Source organism: Myxocyprinus asiaticus, chromosome 43 (genome assembly GCF_019703515.2).
Source record: "Myxocyprinus asiaticus isolate MX2 ecotype Aquarium Trade chromosome 43, UBuf_Myxa_2, whole genome shotgun sequence".
NCBI classification, from domain to species: domain Eukaryota; kingdom Metazoa; phylum Chordata; class Actinopteri; order Cypriniformes; family Catostomidae; genus Myxocyprinus; species Myxocyprinus asiaticus.
The window spans coordinates 2,685,976-2,708,159 of NC_059386.1; the positions used below are offsets into that span (position 1 = coordinate 2,685,976).

The 22,184-nt window shown below is 38.2% G+C and overlaps 1 protein-coding gene across 7 annotated transcripts in view; it reads left to right on the forward strand.

Moving 5' to 3' along the window:
• The window catches only part of LOC127433271 (chromodomain-helicase-DNA-binding protein 1-like), a 294,229-nt gene that overhangs the window by 98,781 nt on the left and 173,264 nt on the right, over positions 1-22,184 (forward strand). For all 7 annotated transcript variants that reach the window (XM_051684997.1, XM_051684994.1, XM_051684996.1 and 4 more), the window contains 2 exons: positions 20,566-20,782; positions 21,377-21,466. In XM_051684997.1, the coding sequence (XP_051540957.1) occupies positions 20,566-20,782; positions 21,377-21,466 (307 nt within the window). The remainder of the gene's footprint in view (positions 1-20,565; positions 20,783-21,376; positions 21,467-22,184) is intronic.

Sequence of the window (22,184 nt, forward strand, 5' to 3'; positions counted from 1 at the left end):
TGTAAATGTCCCCTTCTCTTATTTCATCAATTTGATAGCATAGCGAAGTCCTTCATTTGAAATGGTAAGCGTCCTAGATTACATTTCATTAAGTTACATAGGCCAGTTGACAAAGGTGGGCTAGGCATACCCAAGATTTAGTTTTATTATTATGCATTCGGTCTCAGACATTTGGCTCATTGGTTGCTTCCACCTGAGAGAGCCCCTCCCTGGTTTTATATTGAACAGGAAGTTCTTGCCCCTATTTCGCCATTGCAAAGCCTTTCTATCAAACTAATCGGAGAAGTTAAGTTACATCCCGTTGTCTCGCATTTGCACTCGGTGTGGACAAAAGTGTCCAGAATGTTTAATTCGGACATTTATTTAAATGTTGCCTCGAGCATATGGCTGAACCCCAAATTATGTATCAACAAGTCCCCTTTTTGCTGGTCACAGTGGCTTGTGAGGGGGGTTACTACACTCGGTGTCCTATATGAGAGTGGAGTGTTGAGATTCTTTCAAAATTTGGTTCAACTTTTTGGGATTCCCAGATCTCAGTTCTGTAAGTATTTACAGTTGCACCACCTGCTCTCTACTGTTTTTGAGAATAGTTTACACCCCCCTAAAGCGGCTGATACTTTGGGAGAGGTGATTACTGCTTTTGGAAAAGGACACGAGGTATCAGTGTATTACTCCCTACTAATTCAGAGTTTGGGGGACGGAGCTTTAACTTCTATCAAAAGATTATGGGAGAAAGATATGAACTTGGTTTTGGAGGAAGGAGTGTGGACTAGGATTCTAAAAAATGTCTGCAGCTAGAGATGCAAGGGTTCGCCTTATGCAATTGAAGATTTTACATAGATTTTATTGGACCCCCTCTAGATTATATAGGCTTGGTCTTAAAGACACACCCACCTGCTGGCGATGCCAATCAGAAGTTGGAGACACTATTCATGTCTTTTGGGGGTGTGTTAAGATTCAATATTTTTGGTTGAGGGTTCAGAGTTATTTGGGTGACGTTTTGGGCACTCAAATTTGACTTTGCCCCAGACTTTTGGGTGATGGGGCGGTCATAAATTTGGGGGACAAATGTATAAAAAATTGGGTTCTGACTAGTGTTATGATTGGCAGACAAGTTATTTTAAGTGGTTGGAAGTAGGACGGAATGGCATTATTTCTAGAGTGGTGTGTGGAGATTGGGAGGGTGGCAGCTTTTAAAGAAGTGGTATCTAGAGGATTGGGAAATTTTGACTTGTTTGTGGGAAAGTGGGGCAAATATCTGGAGTTTTTGGAGGGCTCTCAGGGAGGGACAGTGGAGAGAGAGGTGTAGTTATGTGTGTGATATATATATATTTATTTATTTTTTTTTTTGTTTTTTTTTTTTATTTTCCTTTTGTGTGTGTGTGTGTGTGTGTGTCTATAATCATGTGGGAACACTGGGATGTTCTTTTGAGGGTTAAATGTTGATTCTGTTTGTGTGTGTTTTGTTTTTCATTGTTTAATAGTTGAATCAATAAAAGAATGTTAATCACACACACACACTCACACACAAAAAAAGAAGCCACTGTTCCAAAACGGCCATAAGAAAGCCAGACTACAGTTTGTAAATGCACATGGGGACAAAGATCTTACTTTTTGGAGAAATGTCCTCTCGTTTGATAAAACAAAAATTGAACTGTTTGGCCATAATGACCATCATTATGTTTGGAGGAAAAAGGGTGAGGCTTGCAAGCTGAAGAACACCATCCCAACCGTGAAGTATGGGGGTGGCAGCATCATGTTGTGGGGGTGCTTTGCTGCAGGAGGGACTGGCGCACTTCACAAAATAGATGGCATCATGAGGAAGGAAAATTATGTGGATATATTGAAGCAACATCTCAAGACATCTGCCAGGAAGTTATAGCTCAGTCGCAAATGGGTCTTCCAAATGGACAATGCCCCAAGCATACCTCCAAAGTTGTGGCAAAATGGTTTAAGGACAACAAAGTCAAGGTATTGGAGTGGCCATCACAAAGCCCTGACCTCAATCTGAAAATGGTAGAAAATGTGTGGACAGAACTGAAAAAGCGTGTACGAGCAAGGAAGCCTACAAACCTCATTCAGTTACACCAGTTCTGTCTGGAGAAATTGGCCAAAATTCCAGCAACTTATTGTGAGAAGCTTGTGGAAGGCTACCCTAAACGTTTGACCCAAGTTAAACAATTTAAAGGCAGTGCTACCAAATACTAACAAAGTGTATGTAAACTTCTGACCCACTGGGAATGTGATGAAAGAAATAAAAGCTGCAATAAATCATTCTCTCTACTATTATTCTGATATTTCACATTCTTAAAATAAAGTAGTGATCCTAACTGACCTAAGACAGGGGAAGTTTTCTACGATTAAATATCAGGAATTGTGAAGAACTGAGTTTAAATGTATTTGGCTAAGGTTGATGTAAACTTCTGACTTCAACTGTAGAAGTTTGATAAAAAGCATTATTTACCTTCATATATTTTTACTTACATTTTTTTTTTTTTTTTTTTTTTTTTTGTGAATTAGTAAGGTGTGCAAATACACACTTATTTTTTGAAACCCAGTTAAATATTGCAAAATACTAAATTATTACTGTGGAACCCAGTCAGGTTTATCATTATAATATAATACTGAATTATCATTATTATTTTAAGGATTAGATTTGTTTTATATAAAAATAACATATCTGTCCTATTTACTTTACCTTTACCTGGAGCTTTTATTTTGATACTGAAAGTGCAGTGTGTGTTTGACAGTTTACAATGTTCCGCTGCTGGTGACACGCTGTCATCTCCTCTTTTCGCGTTATACTGTGGTGCGTTTGTGGATTTGTTTAACTTGTGGTGGTTACTAATGTTTGGAATTGCGTGAATGCTTGAACCTGCAGTTATTTGACAATACACGTGAACAGCTCGAAGTGCTAAAAACATGAGCCCTGCACGTGCACAAAACTGCTTCACCCGATTATTCTGAAGTGCACAGACCATTTTATCCGTCTTTAATTATAAAACAGCCTTTTGCTGTTTTTTAATCACATATACAGTATGACCATATCACTATTTTTATGTTATTGTGATTAATTGTGCAGTCCTGAAGGGTCATTAAATTAGTCTACTAGTGCATCTGTATAAAATTTGTTTCCTTATTTAACCAGTAGGAGCCTGTTGAAAATAATCTTTAAAGGAGGACCCAACTTGGTTACGCTGTCAGATTATTTCAATTTAGCCTAGAGCTGGGCGATGTGGCAAAAAAATAAAATCATTTTATTTATTTTTTTCAAACTTAAGGACGATTCACAATTAAATTTTTTTAACTTTTAAATATACTCAACTAAACATTAACTCCAGCATGATTAAAATAACGTTCTTTATTAGAAGGCAAGGCAAATAGAGAAATCAAAGTTCTTTTCATTATAGGTATGCAAGCCTATAATGAAAGAGGGATTTCAACATGTCTAACTATAGCATTTGCTAATATTTTTATGCCAAAAATGGATTCCTCGATTTAAAAATGTACATTTGAATTAATTGAAAAAGAGCCCTAATTTAGCCTATAAAAGTTAGGTGTTCATTTTTTTCCACAGATGTTACTGTTGTTAATATCATGATTTACATCTGCATCCTAACCTCAAAATCAGTGCTTTACATTTTTTTAAATGTGCATCTCAATGCACAAAATATGCAATATTATTGTTAATTGCATGAGTCATACCAAAGCAGATGCTGGTGATACATTTTCAACTGGCCCTTTGAGGGCACACACAACGCTTATATGGCCCAGGCTGAAATTGAGTTTGACATACCTGTTTTAAGCTATTCCTCCACCAAGGCACTTTAATATGGGTCCAGCTTGTGGACGCGCACATACACTATATTGCCAAAAGTATTCGTTCATCTGCCTTTAGACACATATGAATTTAAGTGACATCCCATTCTTAATCCATAGGGTTTAATATGACGTCGGCCCACCCTTTGCAGCTATAACAGCTTCAACTCTTCTGGGAAGGCTTTCCACAAGGTTTAGGAGTGTGTTTATGGGAATTTTTGACCATTCTTTCAGAAGCGCATTTGTGAGGTCAGACACTGATGTTGGACGAGAAGGCCTGGCTCGCAGTCTTCGCTCTAATTCATCCCAAAGGTGCTCTGTCAGGTTGAGGTCAGGACTCTGTGCAGGCCAGTCAAGTTCTTCCACACCAAACTCGCTCATCCATGTCTTTATGGACCTTGCTTTGTGCACTGGTGCGCAGTCATGTTGGAACAGGAAGGGGCCATCCCCAAACTGTTCCCACAAATTTGGGAGCATGGAATTGTTCAAAATCTCTTGGTATGCTGAAGCATTCAGTGTTCCTTTCACTGGAACTAAGGGGCCAAGCCCAGCTCCTGAAAAACAACCCCACACCATAATCCCCCCTCCACCAAACTTCACAGTTGGCACAATGCAGTCAGACAAATACCGTTCTCCTTGCAACCGCCAAACCCAGACTCGTCCATCAGATTGCCAGATGGAGAAGCGTGATTCGTCACTCCAGGGAACACGTCTCCACTGCTCTAGAGTCCAGTGGCGGCATGCTTTACACCACTGCATCCGACGCTTTGCATTGCACTTGGTGATGTATGGCTTGGATGCAGCTGCTCGGCCATGGAAACTCATTCCATGAAGCTCTCTATGCACTGTTCTTGAGCTACTCTGAAGGCCACATGAACTTTGGAGGTCTGTAGCGATTGACTCTGCAGAAAGTTGGCGACCTCTGCGCACTATGCGCCTCAGCATCCGCTGACCCCGCTCTGTCATTTTACGTGACCTACCACTTCATGGCTGAGTTGCTGTCATTCCCAATTGCTTCCACTTTGTTATAATACCACTGACAGTTGACTGTGGAATATTTAGTAGAGATGAAATTTCACGACTGGACTTGTTGCACAGGTGGCATCCTATCACAGTACCACGCTGGAATTCACTGAGCTCCTGAGAGCGGCCCATTCTTTCACAAATGTTTGTAGAAGCAGTCTGCATGCCTAGGTGCTTCATTTTATACACCTGTGGCCATGGAAGTGATTGGAACACCTGAATTCAATTATTTGGATGGGTGAGCGAATACTTTTGGCAATATAGTGTAACTGTACCACTGCTGAAAAATATCCTAGTGGAAACACTGATACATTTGCTCAAAACCCTGCATGTTACGAATTAAACACGAAGACATCTAAACGCTCCTATAGTCTAAATAATTAAACACACAATAAATCACATATCCCAATCATCATTACCATGTTTTTGGTATACAAAAGCACTTTGTATCAAAGACATATACAGAGTGTACTTCAAGTCACAGCAACAGTATTAATATTAGTAATATTTGGCAAAAAAAACAACAAACACTTCCAGTAAACACAGATCCATAAAGTTGTATATTAAAAAAGAGATACAAAGGCAAATAGGCTGCAATATATATATTATATTAGAGATATAATAGAACTTGCGTAAGATTAAATGCAAAGGCAAAAAATGCAGTAATATGGAATATATTATGAAGACAATCCACATTTTATTTTTAAAGGGATACCCAAGGCTGAGGTGCAGCAATAGTTTTTACGTTAAGGAGACCCATATGAGAAAAAAGGTTTCAGTTTTTCAGGCATTTGATGCTAATAAAATACATATCCTCACTGCTGGCTCAGGATTTATTTCTAGAGTTACTTCAACATTTTATGTCAATGGTCAAAACGGTTTTCTGTTTTTTAGTGCCACCAGTTGCGGAAGAACACTTTGCGTGAATTGCGATTTGGCACTGCTCTTCTACGCAGATTATTCTAATGGTTTGAGGTTACCTGGACATTGCTTGTGATCACTTGGAGACATTCATCTGCAGAGCCGGAGTCATAACATGCTACTTTCATGTTGATAATACTCGTTTAAACATTTATAACTGAGATATTACTTGCTTTGAGTAAGATAAATAACACTAGTATTTATATTTTTTTATGCTCATTTTCAAGTGTTTTATCTACTTCACGTTAATGTACTGTACAAGACGTGAAACTCAAGAAATGGCTGATACGAGTTCAATGGAATTATGTAATTTTTATATTGCAATCTACAGCCTAAGTGGACAATGCAATTGAACCATAATACTACAAAAGTATGTCTACGCACTGCAAACAATAAGACTGTAATATAAAAACAGCACAAGGATTCAATGATAATGGCGATGAAATTAACTTTATTAGACATGAAATAATATGCAATAATATAATTACAATAATAAACAGTTTCCTTGGTTACACACTAAATGGATTAATATTATATTACTGTGCTATGAAACCAATACATAATAAACAACTTGAGATGAGCATACATTCATGGGCAACCATTTTGTACCTAAAGCAATTTTAAATTGTCTGCTGTGTTTAAACCGTCTATGCACGAACAATGCATGAAAAGTGATAAATGTGCATTTCTGTGTCTGGGGCAAAATAAATAAGACAACACACAAACACACCCATCTCAAAGCTGCAGCAATGTTATAAAATACTCAAAACTAATGATTATTAGTAAACATGTTACACAGTAACTTCACTGGAAAACAAAATCTATTAAACATATTGCAATCAAACACAATATCCCTGAGTGATGTGTGTCTCTGTGTGTATCAGTTTTCTTAGGCTTTTGTTTTTTCTTTTTTTTACCTCAGTCACAGAAATGCACAAGTTGTTGTCACTTTTCATTTGTCCTTTTTTTTTTGCCTGATGAAGGCCTCATGGTCTAAACATTGCAAGCAAGTGTAAGCCAATAAAGTGTTTTTGGAGCAATAAATCAGTGTACGGACACTTGCCATTTTATCCTTTTAAAAGCTACTATATGTACAAGGTGGTGAATGCATGCTCATCTTAAGTTTTTTTTTTTAACCACGTGTAACCATTTCTCTGTTGTAACTTCCAAATAAATGATTAAAAATGTATTATTGTAATTGTTCTGCTGCATATTTCTGGATATTATTTTCATTTTCAATAAAGAATTTCATCATTATTACCTACTATTGTAGTATGATGGTTCTTGCATTGTCCACTGAGGCTGTAGATTATAATATAAAAATAAAGTGTCTTCAACTGGACTCATTTCAGCCATCTTAAATTGATGTGTAGTACAATACAAACATTAATGTGAATTGTGTAGTGGACAAAACACTTTAATAAACATATTAAAATATAATTAAGAGTATTCTTCTTCCTCAAAGTAATATATCAGCAGTGGTGGAAAAAGTACTCAATTGCCATTCTTGTGTAAAAGTACTGATACCACACATTTATTTGTAAAAGTAAAAAGTACCTGGTTTTAAAAATACTTAAGTATCAAAGTAAAAGTACTACAAATTCAAATGTTTTTATTTTTAAAGCCATATAATTCAGTTTTATATAGGTAGTATCGGATACAATAAATATTAACTTAATATTAACTTATTTTCTCTTAAATTTTCAAATGCTTGTTTTACTTTTTAGTTTTATTTATTTAGTTTATTTTAATTAAATGTTTTCTAGGTGGAAAAGCCTGTCTTGGGACCTGAGATGCAAATTAGCATTTGCTTTCATTTCTATGTACAATGCATCTTTTCTTTTTTGTTGCTGTAATTATGTTCTTGTACTGTCCCTATCCAAATAATACAAAATAAAAAAATAGTTTAGTATACAATAAGTAAAGCTGATGGATAATAACTGGGCATTTTATTCAGAAAATAAGCTATAGGGGAGCCTAGGTAGCTCAGCGAGTACTGACGCTGACTACCACCTCTGGAGTCGCGAGTTCAAATCCAGGGTGTGCTGAGTGACTCCAGCCAGGTCTCCTAAGCAACCAAATTGGCCAGGTTGCTAGGGAGGGTAGAGTCACCATGGGGTAACCTCATCATGGTCGCAATTAAGTGGTTCTCGCTCTCAGTGGGGTGCGTGGTAATTTGTGCGTGGATCTTCTCCACATGCTGTCCCCGCGGTGTCATGCACAGCAAGCCACGTGATAAGATGCGCGGATTGACGGTCTCTGAAGCAGAGGCAACTGAGACTTGTCCTCCGCCACCCGGATTGAGGTGAGTAACTGCGCCACCACGAGGACCTAGTAAGTAATGGGAATTGGGCATTCCAAAAATTTTGTAGAAAAGGGGATAAAAAAAAATAAAAGAAATAAGCTATAGTTCACGGAAATTTCCAAATGATTTCAAGCAATAATACCAATCATTTTATTATGTATAAATTCAACATATTTACATATTCTGTCCCTGATCAATTTTGAGTTGAAGCTCCCCTTTTAAAAAACTACAGGGTGAGTAAATTTTGAGAATTTTTATTTTGGGGTGAACTATCCCTTTAATTAAGTCAATGATTCATCAGACTTTGCACATTGTGATGGGGCCCACTTTTCCCTTATTTTTTGGAACCCAGCCAACATGATTATTAAATCATTGTAATATAATAGTAGGAGTGTGAATCGGGTTGAAAGCTAATTGGTTCAATTCACGATTCATAGGTTTTCGATTCAAAATGATTTTTTGCAAATTCAGAATGGTTTGATTCGATACACATTGAAATTTAATTAGATTGGATTCAGTTAACAATTCGATTATGTATTTTATAAAAATCAATTTATTTTTATGTAAATTTTAAATACTTATCCTAATGTGTCATGTCTTATGTGTATTATGGTTTAAGTAACTTAAAAGAAAACACATCAAATGCAATATTTGTACATACATGCTACTTGGAAAACAACAAATAGTGTAATGTGCTGATAAAATATTAATGATTTTGTTTTACGATTTTATTAGTTTGTGTAAAATTCCCTTATATTTCCAGGTTTTCCATGACCATGGAACCCTGAGTCATTAAACTAATACAAATATTACAAGATTAAAGTAACATAATAGGTTCACACACATGTCACTTCCTGTTCCTGTTGCTGCTGGCGCCTAGCTTGAGTCTGTGTTTGTAGCCTGCTAGCTTTTTTAGCATTGCTTATCTATCTGTTTTCAGCTTTTATTATTTAATCTCTGCCATTTTTCAGGGTGCATCATTTTTTCTCTCTCGCATTATTCTCTTATCGCGATACAACTGCGTGCATTTTTCCACGTTCATCCGCTTTCTATTTTTATCGCGATTAAACTCCATGCATTTTACCATGTGCACCCGTTTTCTCCTCTGTCTTACACGGATTATTGCATCGATCTCAAAGCACTGCTTATCAAGTACAACCATAACAACAAACAATTGCGTGAGGGATTCACATCGATCTCAAACCCTCGCTGCTCGGGAACAACCAACAACAACAAACATTTGTGGTAAGTCATGGCATCCGCTCATGTTATTGCTTCCTGCAATACATGCCACATGTTTACTATAGCTTCTTCCATCAGCAGTGAGGGATTTACATGTGATAAATGTAAGGAATTAGTCAGGCTGACGGAGAAGATTTATGAGTTAGAGACACGCATCTGAATGCTAGTGGACGTCAGTGAGAGAGAAGCCGGTAGATACTGTTTCGGATGTGGGTAGTACAACGAGCAACACACACTTTGGTTCCGGCTGTAGAGCCCCTGCAGCAGGGCGTTTGGGTGACGTATCGGCGCCATACTTGCTCAGCAAAGTGACACCACTCTCCCGTTCCTGTTAGGGTTTCCAATCGATTCTCCCCACTCAGTGATGCACCCACTGAGAATCATGTTGAAAGTGCTGTGGTTATAGGAGATTCTATTGTAAGGAATGTGGAAATAGTGACTCCAGCCACTATTGTTAAATGCATTTCAGGGGCTTGGGCGTCTGACGTCAGATCAAATTTACAAGTGCTGGCTAATGCTAAATGTAGTTTTTCTAAAATTGTTATTCATGTCGGCACTAATGACGTCTGGCTTCGCCAGTCAGAGATCACTAAAAATAATGTTAAAGAGATGTGTGAACTTGCAAAAACGATGTCAGACACTGTAATATGCTCTGGCCCCCCTCCCTGCTCGTCTTGGTGACGAGGTTTATAGTAGATTAGTGTCACTGAATGGCTGGATGTCTGAGTGGTGTCTGGATAATAGCATAGGATTTATAGACAGTTGGAAGAGATTTTGGGGTAGACCTGACCTGCTAAAGAGAGATGGACTCCATCCCTCCAGTGAAGGTGCTGCTCTCTGGCTAATCCGAACATCTGCTAGCTGCTTTGAGACGTCACACAGGTCACATAAACTACAACACATAGAGACTGTATCACCTAGATAGCATATAGAGACTGTGTCTGTTCCCCGAACTACCAAACACAAAAAAAGTTGAAAACTTGAAAATAACATCATATAAAGCTAGGGCTACTAAACAGTAGATTTCTTTCAACCAAAGCACTAATTGTAAATGAAATTATTACAGATCATAGTATGGATGTGCTCTGTTTGACTGAAACCTGTCTTAAACCGGATGAATATATTAGTTTAAATGAATCTACTCCCCCATGTTATTGTTATAAACATGAGCCTCATCTGAAGGGTTGAGGAGGAGGTGTTGCTACAATTTACAGTAAAGTTTTTGGTGTTACCCGAGGACAGGATACAAGTTTAAGTCTTTTGAACAAATAACGCTTAAGGTGACACCATCAGATACAAATAAAAAAATCTCTGTTGTCTTTTGCCATTGCTGCAGTATATAGATCACCCATGCCGTATTCTGATTTCCTTGGTTTTGCAAATTTGCAAATTTCAGATCTAGTAGTTACTGTGGATAGAGCTTTAATTGTTCGTGACTTCAACATTCACATAGATAATGAAAATGACACATTGGGATTAGCATTTATCGATATTCTATATATAAATATATGTAAAACCTCAACTGAACCAGATATTCCATCACAGCACAATAGTAATGACTTCATGAATTTTTTTTACTGATAAAATTGAAATAATCAGAAATAAAATTGGAATTATGCAATCGTCTGTCACAGTACCTCAGAAAACAGTGTCTCAATTTTCCTCACGAGCAGCTTCAATCCTCCGCTATCATAGGTCATGAAGAGTTAACAAAACTTATCGAAACATCAAAAGCCACAACATGTTCCAATACAAACTATGCTCTTAAAAGAGGTATTCCCTGTAATCTCATAACCTCTTCTTAATATTATTAACTCCTCACTATCCTTAGGACATGTCCCAAGAAACTTTAAAATGGCAGTTATCAAATCGCTTATTAAGAATTCACAGCTTGATCCTGGAGAATTGACTAATTCTACACCGATTTCAAATCTCCTATTTATGTCAAAAATACTAGAAAATGTAATCTCCTCCCAACTATGTTCATTTCTACAGAGAAATAGTATATATGAACAATTTCAGTCAGGATTTAGTCCCCACCACAGTACAGAGACTGCACTTATCAGAGTTACAAATGACTTGCTCCTGCTGCATTTCTCATCTAGTGCTTTTAGATCTTAGCCTTTGACACCATAGATCACGACATTCTCTTGAATAGGCTTGAGAATTATGTTGGCATTTGTGGACTTGCATTAGGATGGTTTAGGTCCTATTTAGCAGACCACTACCACTTTGTCTTTGTAAATGAGGAATTGTCAAATCAAGCAAAAGCATGGAGTGCCACAGGGATCAGTTTTAGGGCCTCTGCTATTCTCCTTATGCTTCCCCTGGGAAATATTATCAGGAATCGTGGAATAAGTTTCCACTGTTATGCCGATGATACCCAACTTTATATTTCTTCTAAACCCAATGAAATTTCACAATTCTCCAAATTAGCAGAGTGTATCAATGAAATCAAAGATTGGATGGCCAGAAATTTCCTTCTCAATTCCAACAAAACAGAGGTATTAATTACTGGACCAAAAACCTAAAATATAATTTGATTCTTGATGGATATACTGTTACATCATCTTCTACAGTGAAGAACTTAGGTGTTATATTTAATACCAATATGTCCTTTGAAAATCAAATTTCCAATGTTTGTAGAACAGCATTCTTCCACCTTAGAAATATTGCTAAATAAGACACATGCTCTCTGTTGCTGATGCTGAAAAACTAATTAATGTGTTAATGACATCAAGACAAGATTATTGTAATGCATTACTGGGAGGATGTCCAGCAAGTTCAATAAATAAACTTCAATTGGTTAAAAATGCAGCAGCCAGAGTGCTGACTAGAACCAAGAAATATGATCATATCAGCCCAATTTTATCATCGTTACATTGGCTACCTGTTCAATTTCGTATTAATTTTTAAATTTTGTTAACTATGTACAAAGCTTTGAATGGTCTAGCTCCGTAGTACTTAAGTGACCTTCTACCACGTTATATTCCATCCATTCATTACGATCACAAATTCTGGCCTGTTAATAGTTTCTAGAATATCAAAATCCACAAAAGGAGGTAGATCCTTTTCCGATTTGGCTCCTAAACTATGGAATAGTCTCCCTAACACTGTTCGGGATGCAGACACACTCACTTAGTTTAAGTCTAGTCTAAAGACTCATCTATTTAGCCAGGACTATTCCTAATTTATCCATTAACTCACAATTAGGCTGCTTTAGATACGTTTGCCGGAACCAGAAACATTTATCATTATCTATAACTCTACAACAAATTTAATGGCATCTACGCTAATATTATTCTGTTTGTATCCCTACCTCAACCTCGGGATTCCTATCCCGGGGTCACCAGAACCAGCCAGATCCAGCTCCGTTCCTGCTTGGTGTCTAAGTGATGACAACTAAATGCAGCCGGTGCCAGCCAGACATCACTTAAGTCTATTACGATGGACTTCAGAGGATGAACTGATGCCAACTCCAATCATAAGACATGGGATACTTCATGTGCCACTGCTTGAACATTGGATTTAGGATAGACTTCACCAAAATGACCGGCTGGTTGAACTGCGAACACCTCACTCATCTCTGCCTGCATAACCTTGGTCTAATGATGGACTACACTCCTGAAATGGAATACATAGACTATCAATTAATTGCCAACAAAAGCCTTCATCAGCCAACTAACAAAGGACAATACATGTAAACTTCTGTAGTTAATCCAGGATGGACTTCAAAGACATTTGTCATTAATCTTACAGTGCATACAAAATCTTTGTTTAAACACGGGCCCTTAACACTTACTTAGTTTACTAATTTTAAACCATGACTTGCACTGCACATAAATAAGTAATACTGGCATTATATTCATGCTGTTAGCCAGAGGGAAACTGGCCCCCACAGTGAGCCTGGTTTCACTCAAGGTTATTTTTCTCCATTAACCAACATCTTATGGCGTTTTGTGTTCCTTTCCACAGTCGCCTTCGGCTTGCTCACTGGGGTTCTAAATACAATTAATATTTAATTATTTATTTTTATACAAAATTTACAATCATATTTAATCAAACTACACAATGATGACTCTAAGACTTTATAGATATTACAGTTTAATTTTTTGTTAATGCATGATTTTCTGTAAAGCTGCTTTGAAACGGGAGTCCACGGACGCCATGCGAGAAACAGACATGTAAGACATGAGCTCTGCGAACTTTGCTAGTTTTTTTTTATTATTTTCATGTTATAATCCGGTGAGATTCGATACACCCAGTTACATACTTGCTCTTTGAGGTAAACATGGCAAAGAAGTCAAAATCCTCAGACTCTGGAGACATTAAAAGACACTTACGTGTTCAAGCTGAGGCCTCTGATGGGCCTGCGGACCGGGGACTCGATTTGGACGGCATGTCGGTAGATGAAATTCAGCGTCAACTGTCCAACATCTCGGTAATGCTGGCGAAGGTTGTTGCTGACTTGGAGGATCTCGCTGTAATACGGTGATGGAAACAAAATTCTCTGAGTTGGTTACAAGAGTGACAGAAGTTGAAAGACGTATAGATTATCTTGAGTCATCTGAAAGGGAATTATCCGCTAATCCGCCCGCGTCCAAAACAGATTTGGAATTAATTTAGGAAAAACTGGAATATTTCGAAAATATGAGCCGAAGGAATAACATACGAATTGTTGGAATTCCTGAGCATGAAGAGGGCAGAGATATGGTGAAATTCCTGGACGAGCTCTTCCCGAGTCTGCTCGATATAACAGGTCATAAACTGGAAATCGAGCGAGCTCACAGAATCCCGGCTCGCTGAACTGCTGAGGGAGACAGGCCCCGATCGATTCTGGCCAAATTTCTGAAATCATCCGATAAAGATCTCGTGTTGCGCCAGGCGAGGAGCAAAGGAAAGCTTTCTTGGAGGAATCACAATGTTTTCTTGTTCCCGGACTTTGCAGATTCGACGAGAGAAACACGATCGGTTCAAGGAATGTAATAAACTCTTACACCAACAGATCATCACTTTTGCACTGATGTTCCTGGCCAAACTGAGAATAGAAACAAAGAATGGTCGCAAAGTATTTACATGTCCAAAACAGGCACTTTCCTTTATAAATACATTGGAGTAAGCCATTTGATGTTTCTTATATTAGTGGACTGATGCGGTTCAGGGACTCTATTATCTGAGGAAGCTGGGTGCCATTTTTGTTTCTTTTTGCGCTGGCTTCGCCTAGCGGCTGGAGTTTGTTTTGTGGCATGACTCCAAGAAACTTTTGCATTGACGGAAGATCATTTTTTACACTGAAGTTCCCGGCCAGATTGAGAATGCACACTATGGATGACCGCAAAATATCTACATGCTCACATAAAGGACGTCTTTTATAAAGTTGACAGGCTGAGTAAGTTATGGTGTATTTTTCAATTTTTCAAAAAAAACTTTTGTGCGGCCTCTGTGTCAGTTTGGCTCTTGATCATCCGAGGAACCGGGATGCCGGTTTTGTTTTTCGTGCTGGCTCTGCCTAGCGGCTGGAGCTTGTTCTGTTGAATAACACTCCTTTGGAACAGCTGTGGATAAATCTGTTCGTTCTTTGTGCTTATGCCTCCTGTTGGCTGGAGTTTGTTTTTGTGGAGTATTTTTAAGGGACAGTAGAATGATTACGTCATCTGCTGAACTCCTAACAGCCAGCTCACTGAACAATTGTTTGTCTATCCGAGGAAACTGAATGGCTTTATATCAGCTGGAGTTTGTTTTGCGGAGGAACACACCTTCGAGACGGTTCTGTGAATGAGTCTACATGTTTTTTCTGTTATTCTGCCTGTTGGCTGGGATCTGTTTTACAAAGTATTTTCTGTTATGTAATGTTGCCTCACAAAATTTGTATAGAAGCACCGGACTTAAGCAATCCGATGGCAAAGTTGTCATGGGGGCTCTCGTAGGCGTACATGGACTCTTTGAGTTTAGAGGGATTGACGCCGGTTGGCGCGGGGTTAATGTGCACGTTTTTCTTTTTTCTGTTTGTTTTGTTCGGGGGGGAAGTTCAGGGTTTGATTGTTGCATTAATGGGGAATGTGGTCTGTGTAATCTTGTTTTTGACAATTTATTTTTTTATTATATCAATATGTCATATGTTAATATGAATAAGTTGTCTCTCTCCACATGGAATTTGAATGGGTTGGGGCACCCTCTAAAAAGAAGGAAGGTTATTTCTTTTCTTAAATGTAAGAAATATGATAGTGTTTCTTCAAGAAACACATCTTTCCCCACAGGAAGCTGAAAAATTTGGTAAGTTATGGGGTGGACATGTTTTCTTCAGTGCTGGCTCAAGTAAGAGCAGGGCAGTCATTTCATTAATAAGTAAACATCTACAATTAATATTTCTCAAACAGATTAAAGATAGATTAGGAAGAGTCATTATTGTTTTAGCAGAAATTCAGGGGCAAAGGTTGATTTTGGCTAATATTTATGCGCCTAACGTTGATGATCAGGGCTTTTTTATAGATCTTGAAGGGATGCTGCAAGCCGCTGGCACCCCTCATGATATAATATTAGGGGGAGACTTTAATCTTTTGATGGACTCAGTTCTTGATCATAGTGAAGCAAAAGTGTGTAAGCTCCCTAGAGCAACAGTGATGTTTCACAGGATGTGTAAAAATCTTGGTCTTGCAGATATTTGGAGACTTTTGAACCCATCTGGTAGAGACTATACATTTTTTTCATCAGTCCATAAGATTTATTCTAGAATAGATTTTTTTATTATTATTATTATTATTATTTTTATATATATCTAAGCCCTCATTTCATCTGTTGTTGACTGCTTAATTGGAAACATTTTAGTCTCGGATCACGCCCTGGTGAGTTTGGAGATGTTGCCACATACGGAGAAAAATAAATCATATAGTTGGCGCTTTAATGTATCCGTTTTGCAAAATCCTGATTTCCAACAAATGTTAAAGACCGAAATCAGTGTTTATATGGAGACCAACTGGTCCTCAGTATCTTCTGTGGGCGTGGCTTGGGAGGCACTCAAGTTGGTTCTTAGGGGTCGGATCATACAGTATGCCTCATTCACCAAAAAATCCAAAGCACGAGAACTCGTGGAGTTGGAAGGGAATATTAAAAGTGCAGAGGCAGAGCTGAAGCGCAGAATGTCATCTGATGGCCTCAGAGAATTGACTCGATTGAAATACAGATATAATGCTATTTTGTCGCGGAAAGTGGAGTTTTGGTTATTCAGGGCAAGACAGTCATATTGAGTCGGGGTACAAAGCAGGGAAGCTTTTGGCTAGATATATAAAGCAGAGAGAGTCTTTTTCTACCATTCCTTCAGTGAAATCTGCTGGTGGTGAAATTTTATTAAAGAGTTCTATCTTGATCTTTATAGTTCTACTTCTTCTACTGATGAAGATATTAGAAACTTTGTGGAACCATTAGAACTTCCTAAACTGACAACTGAGCAAAAAAATTATCTTGATTCTGAGATAACCTTGGAGGAACTTGACGAGGTAATTAAGGCCTTACCTTTAGTCAAAGCTCCGGGGCCAGATGGTTTTGCTGCTGAATTTTGTGCTACAGAACTGGCTCCACTTTTGTTAGAAGTTTATATGGAATCATTAAAGAATGGAAAGCTTCCTCCAACTATGACACAAGCCCAGATCAGTCTGATTCTTAAAAAGGACAAAGATCCAAGTGTGTGTAAAAGTTACCATCCAATTTCCCTGATCCAGCTAGATTTAAAAATTTTGGCTAATCATTTAAGTAAGATTATGACATCTCTTATACATATAGATCAGGTGGGGTTTTTTCGGGGCCACAGCTCTTCTGATAACATTAGGCGTTTCATTAATATCATGTGGTCAGTAGTGAATTATCAGTGTCCGGTCACTGCCATTTCACTTGATGCCAAAAAGGCGTTTGATATGGTAGAATTGGATTATCTTTTTAAGATTTTAGAAATGTATGGGTTCGGGAGTACATTCATTGGTTGGATTAATTTACTTTATAGACACCCTGTAGCAGTGGTACAAACAAATGGATTAATTTCAGATTATTTTATTCTGGATAGGGGCACTCGGCAGGGTTGCCCTCTTTCCCCATTATTGTTCTGTCTTGCCCTGGAACCATTAGCAGCCGTGATAAGAAAGGAGGATGATTTTCCAGGGGTGGTGGCGCATTAGCTTCTGCTTTATGCAGATGATATTTTATTATTCGTCTCCGACCCCACTAGATCTATGCCTTGCCTCCACAGAATTATTAATTCCTTTTCCAAGTTCTCTGGATACAAAGTCAACCGGTCTAAATCCGAAGCTTTAGCTCTGACTGCGTACTGCCCAGTAATGGCCTTTCAGCCAGGCGCCTTCCAGTGGCCCAAACAGGGCATAAAGTATTTGGGTATTTTATTCCCAGCAAATTTGTCTGATTTAGTTAGTTAATTTTGACCCTTTAAAAAGTTTTCGAGAGATGTGGACAGATGGGCTTCATTACATTTATCGATGATTGGGAAGATTAATGTTATTAAAATGAACTGTATTCCAAAATTCAATCACCTGCTACAGTCACTCCCTATAGATGTCCCCCTCTCTTATTTTATACAATTTGATAGAAATGCGAAGTCCTTCATTTGGAATGGTAAATGTCCCAGACTACATTCCAACAAATTACATAGGCCGATTGACAAAGGTGGGTTAGGCTTTCCCAAGATTTTGTTTTATTATTATGCGTTTTGGTCTCAGGCATTTGGTTCATTGGTCGCTTCCACCTGAGAGAGCCCCTCCCTGGTTTTCTATTGAACAGGAAGTCCTTGCCTCTATTTCACCATTGCAAAGTCTTTCTATTATACTAACCGGAGAAGTTAAGTCACACCCCGTTATTTCACATTTGCACATCACCCCCCTAAAGTGGCAGATGCTTTGGGAGAGGTGATTACTGCTTATGGAAAAGGTCATGAGGCATCAGTGTATTACTCCCTGCTGGTTCGGAGTCGGGGGATGGCGCTTTAGCTTCTATCAAGAGATTATGGGAAAAAGATTTGAATTTGGTATTGGAGGAAGAAGTGTGGACTAGGATTCTAAAAAATGTCAAGTCTGCATCTAGAGATGCAAGGGTTCGCCTTATGCAATTTAAGATTTTACATAGATTTTACTGAACCCCCTCTAGATTATATAGGCTTGGTCTTAAAGACACACCCAACTGCTGGCATTGTCAATCAGAAGTTGGAGACACAACTCATGCCTTTTGGGGGTGTGTTAAGATTCAAGATTTTTGGATGAAGGTGCAGAGCTATTTGTTTGATGTTTTGGGCACTCAAGTTTTGCTTTGCCCCAGACTTTGTATTTTGGGCGACGGAGCGGTCATAAATGTGGGGGACAAATGTATAAAAAATTGGGTTTTAGCAAGTGTTATGATTGGCAGGCCAGTCATTTTAAGGGGTTGGAAGTCCAACGAAGCGGCATCATTTCCAGAGTGGTGTACAGAGATGGGGAGGGTGGCAGCGTTTGAAGAAGGGGTATCTAGAGGATTGGATAATTTGGACTTGTTTATGGGAAAGTGTGGAAAATATTTGGCATTTTTGGAGGGCTCTCGGGGAGGGACAGTGGAGAGAGAGATGTAGAGGTTATGTGTGTGATTTATTATATTTTATTTCTTTTATTTTATTTTTTAATATTTGTTTTTGTGTCTATAATTATCTGGGACCACTGGGATGTTCTGTGGTTATTAAAATCGTTTTAAGGGTGTTTTTATTGAGAAGTTACTTATTACTGGAAACAAAACGAAAATTATTAAAATTCATTGTGCAGCATTGTCTGATATCATCGCATTACTAAGATTTTATATTTGACTGGTAGCCTATTTTATATTAAAAAAAACAGCTGAACGGCAAATTGACTTTTCATAATGTGTTTTTATTAGACTAGATCAGGGTTTCAAGCGATGAGGGTTGGGATGAAGTGGAGCAGGCAGCACATTTGATGCGCATTTTATGTGCATTGCTGTACCTGTTTGCAGATGTACAATACTGTTTCTGATGAGACATGTCTCTCCAATGGTCCGTTAGACTACTGAATGTGGCCAGCAGTGCCTGTCTTAAAGCTACTGTCCATTTTACCGAGCCATTTCACATCAGTCAGTATCAAGTGCGCATCGCATTACAGATAATCTTTATGCAAATGCTGTACTTATCTCAGTACATGATTGTAATAGAACAGAAAATGTCAAATTAAGAAATCTTTGCTATCATTTTTAGTTAGGCCTACTCTTTATGAAGACACGGGAAAATGTTTCCAAATGCAGCGCATTCCAAACCAATATTTCCCTTTTACAGCTTGTATGTGAATGCCATCATAATTAGTTACATAAAAATAATATAGGCGACTATTGGCTTGATAACAATTACTTCTGTTTCAAGTGCTTAACTACTTACTTTTTTATTCTAAATGTAAATTAAATGAAAATCAGAGTTTATAATCAGTCTGTTCGGTTCATTATTTGTCCAGCTGGAGTCGCCAATTGACACATACCAGTTAAAGAGTGCATACGCACAGTCAAGAGGTGCGCAAATATTTAAGTTTATTTTTTATAAATCCCGATATGTTCGTGGGAAATTGCTTACGCACATTTCAGTGCCCATTTTGTGCGTACGCAACGTTTATACATCAGACCCCAGGTCTGAACAACTTTTTTATACAGCAGCTGCATTGCTGCGCTTGTGCTTGTTTTATTTAGCAAGTTTTGCCCCAGCAGAACGCCAGCTCCGCTATATTTCACCACGACACTGCTTCTGTATTTACTTATTTTGTGTTTTTGTATAATTCCCTCATAATTCCGATCTACATCAACTTAAGCTGTACCGAAAGTTGGAAATGCATCTGGACTGTAAACTGTGTTCTCTCTCTTCTCTCATGCACTCGAACTTAAGTGTTCTTCTGCACGTCATTATTAACGTTTCATATGATCATGTGTTGCGTTAAATGAGATCAATAGAATATTCGACAACAAACATTTTTGTCTACAATTTTTTACTGACTGTTTCAGCCCTAATTACTGTAGGGCACAATCCCTGTATTCCCGTCATGTGTTATAAAAAAATGTCCTGGAAAATCCTATAAAATGATCTCTGAAAAAGAGGGAGAACCCTTTTTCATCAGTTGCATTCCCATCTTGTGTTATTAAAAAATGTCCTGGAAAAGTCCTGGAAAATGATCTCTGAAAAAGAGGGAGAACCCTGTTTCATCAGTTGCTTCATAACTAATAATTTTCTGCTTTCCCAGAGGGAACAGTTGTATCCTAGCAGATGAGATGGGTCTAGGCAAAACTATCCAGACTATCAGCTTCCTCAATTACCTGTTCCATGAGCACCAGCTGTATGGGCCCTTCCTGCTGGTGGTGCCTCTGTCCACCCTCACATCATGGCAGAGGGAGATCCAGTTGTGGGCCCCTCTGATGAACGTTGTTGTCTACCTGGGTGACATCAACAGCAGAAACATGGTATGATTTCATGAAATGCAAGAGAGTGAGCGGTTCATAGAATTTATACAGGAAGTGTTAATGCACGCAGAAACAGTGTTTTAAACACCCAGGCTTCTTGTTGTGATAATTGACATTGTGCTGTGTAATGGAAGGTGCTTTTCAATCTTTTCAAATGTTCTTAATTTGACACACTGTCTTTAAAAGGGAACACTCATGCATGTGTACAGATTTAACAGTTTAAGCAAAATTGATTATTTACTTAATACTCATTCCTTGTCTTAAATGCCTTCTGGAAAAATCTTTGCTTTTTGGCTGATGTCTTGAAGTCCTCTTATTTCGAAACTGTCCCCTCCAACCACCCATCATACAGAGACCACTTTTCTCATCCAATAAATTTAGGAAAGAAAAAGTCTCATCCTACAATTTTTGTAATTGTATATTCTGTCATCAGGAAATGCATCATATTAAGTAAAATTGTGTTGTGAACAGCACATGCGGAATGCAATAAGGCATCCTGTGTGTGCACCTCTTATTCTCCGGTCCTTGATATCTGAGTCAATATATATTATATATTTATGTAACACAATTCTAAAGGTGTTTCTGCTTGTTTAGATCCGGACACATGAATGGATGCATCTGCAAACCAAGCGGCTTAAATTCAACATCCTGCTTACTACATATGAAATTCTGCTGAAGGATAAGGTACTGCTTGTGACTGAGACAATTTTTAGCTGTCCATTCCTGATCACTTTTATCTGCAAATATTAGGATTGCCTGTCTGCTTACAGTATTAGTTTCCTCTAGTTTAAGTTAAGAGGTTTACAGCTGTCACATTCCACAATGAACAGTGAGGGATTCTTGTGGTTGACGGAGGAAGTTCACTGTTTATTAGAAGTGTATGAAGACAGAACAAAGGCACAGAAGGAGAACATGCATAAGTTCTGCATAAATGCTTCATCAATAAGCAGCTTATACTTTCGGTTGAAGTATTAAGCAGTAGGTACATGTACATGCAGTCTAATAATAAGCAAGTAGCTCCAACATGGAACACCATGACATTCTGTCTAAGGCAGAGACAGCACTCAACTCTCTAAAGAGGCGCACACACACCAGAAGTGTTCTTCCTTTCACAGAGCTGAATGGAGCACAGCTTTGTGGAACAGAACACAGTCTATTTATTATTATTATCAACTTTATACTGCATATTAAAAACATGACAGTTATTGCTCTGGTCAAGCCAACTGCGGTTTAAAATGCATGGTCCAGCCAGCTGTCACAAAAATAGAGGTACATGCTTTATTACAGTTACCTATAGAAACTGCAGAGAGAAGTGCTTACTGATCATTATTTCATTGATTTGGCCAATAAGTCTTCACTTAGTGAAAATGTACAGTATGTATGCCTTGTTTAGCATAGGATT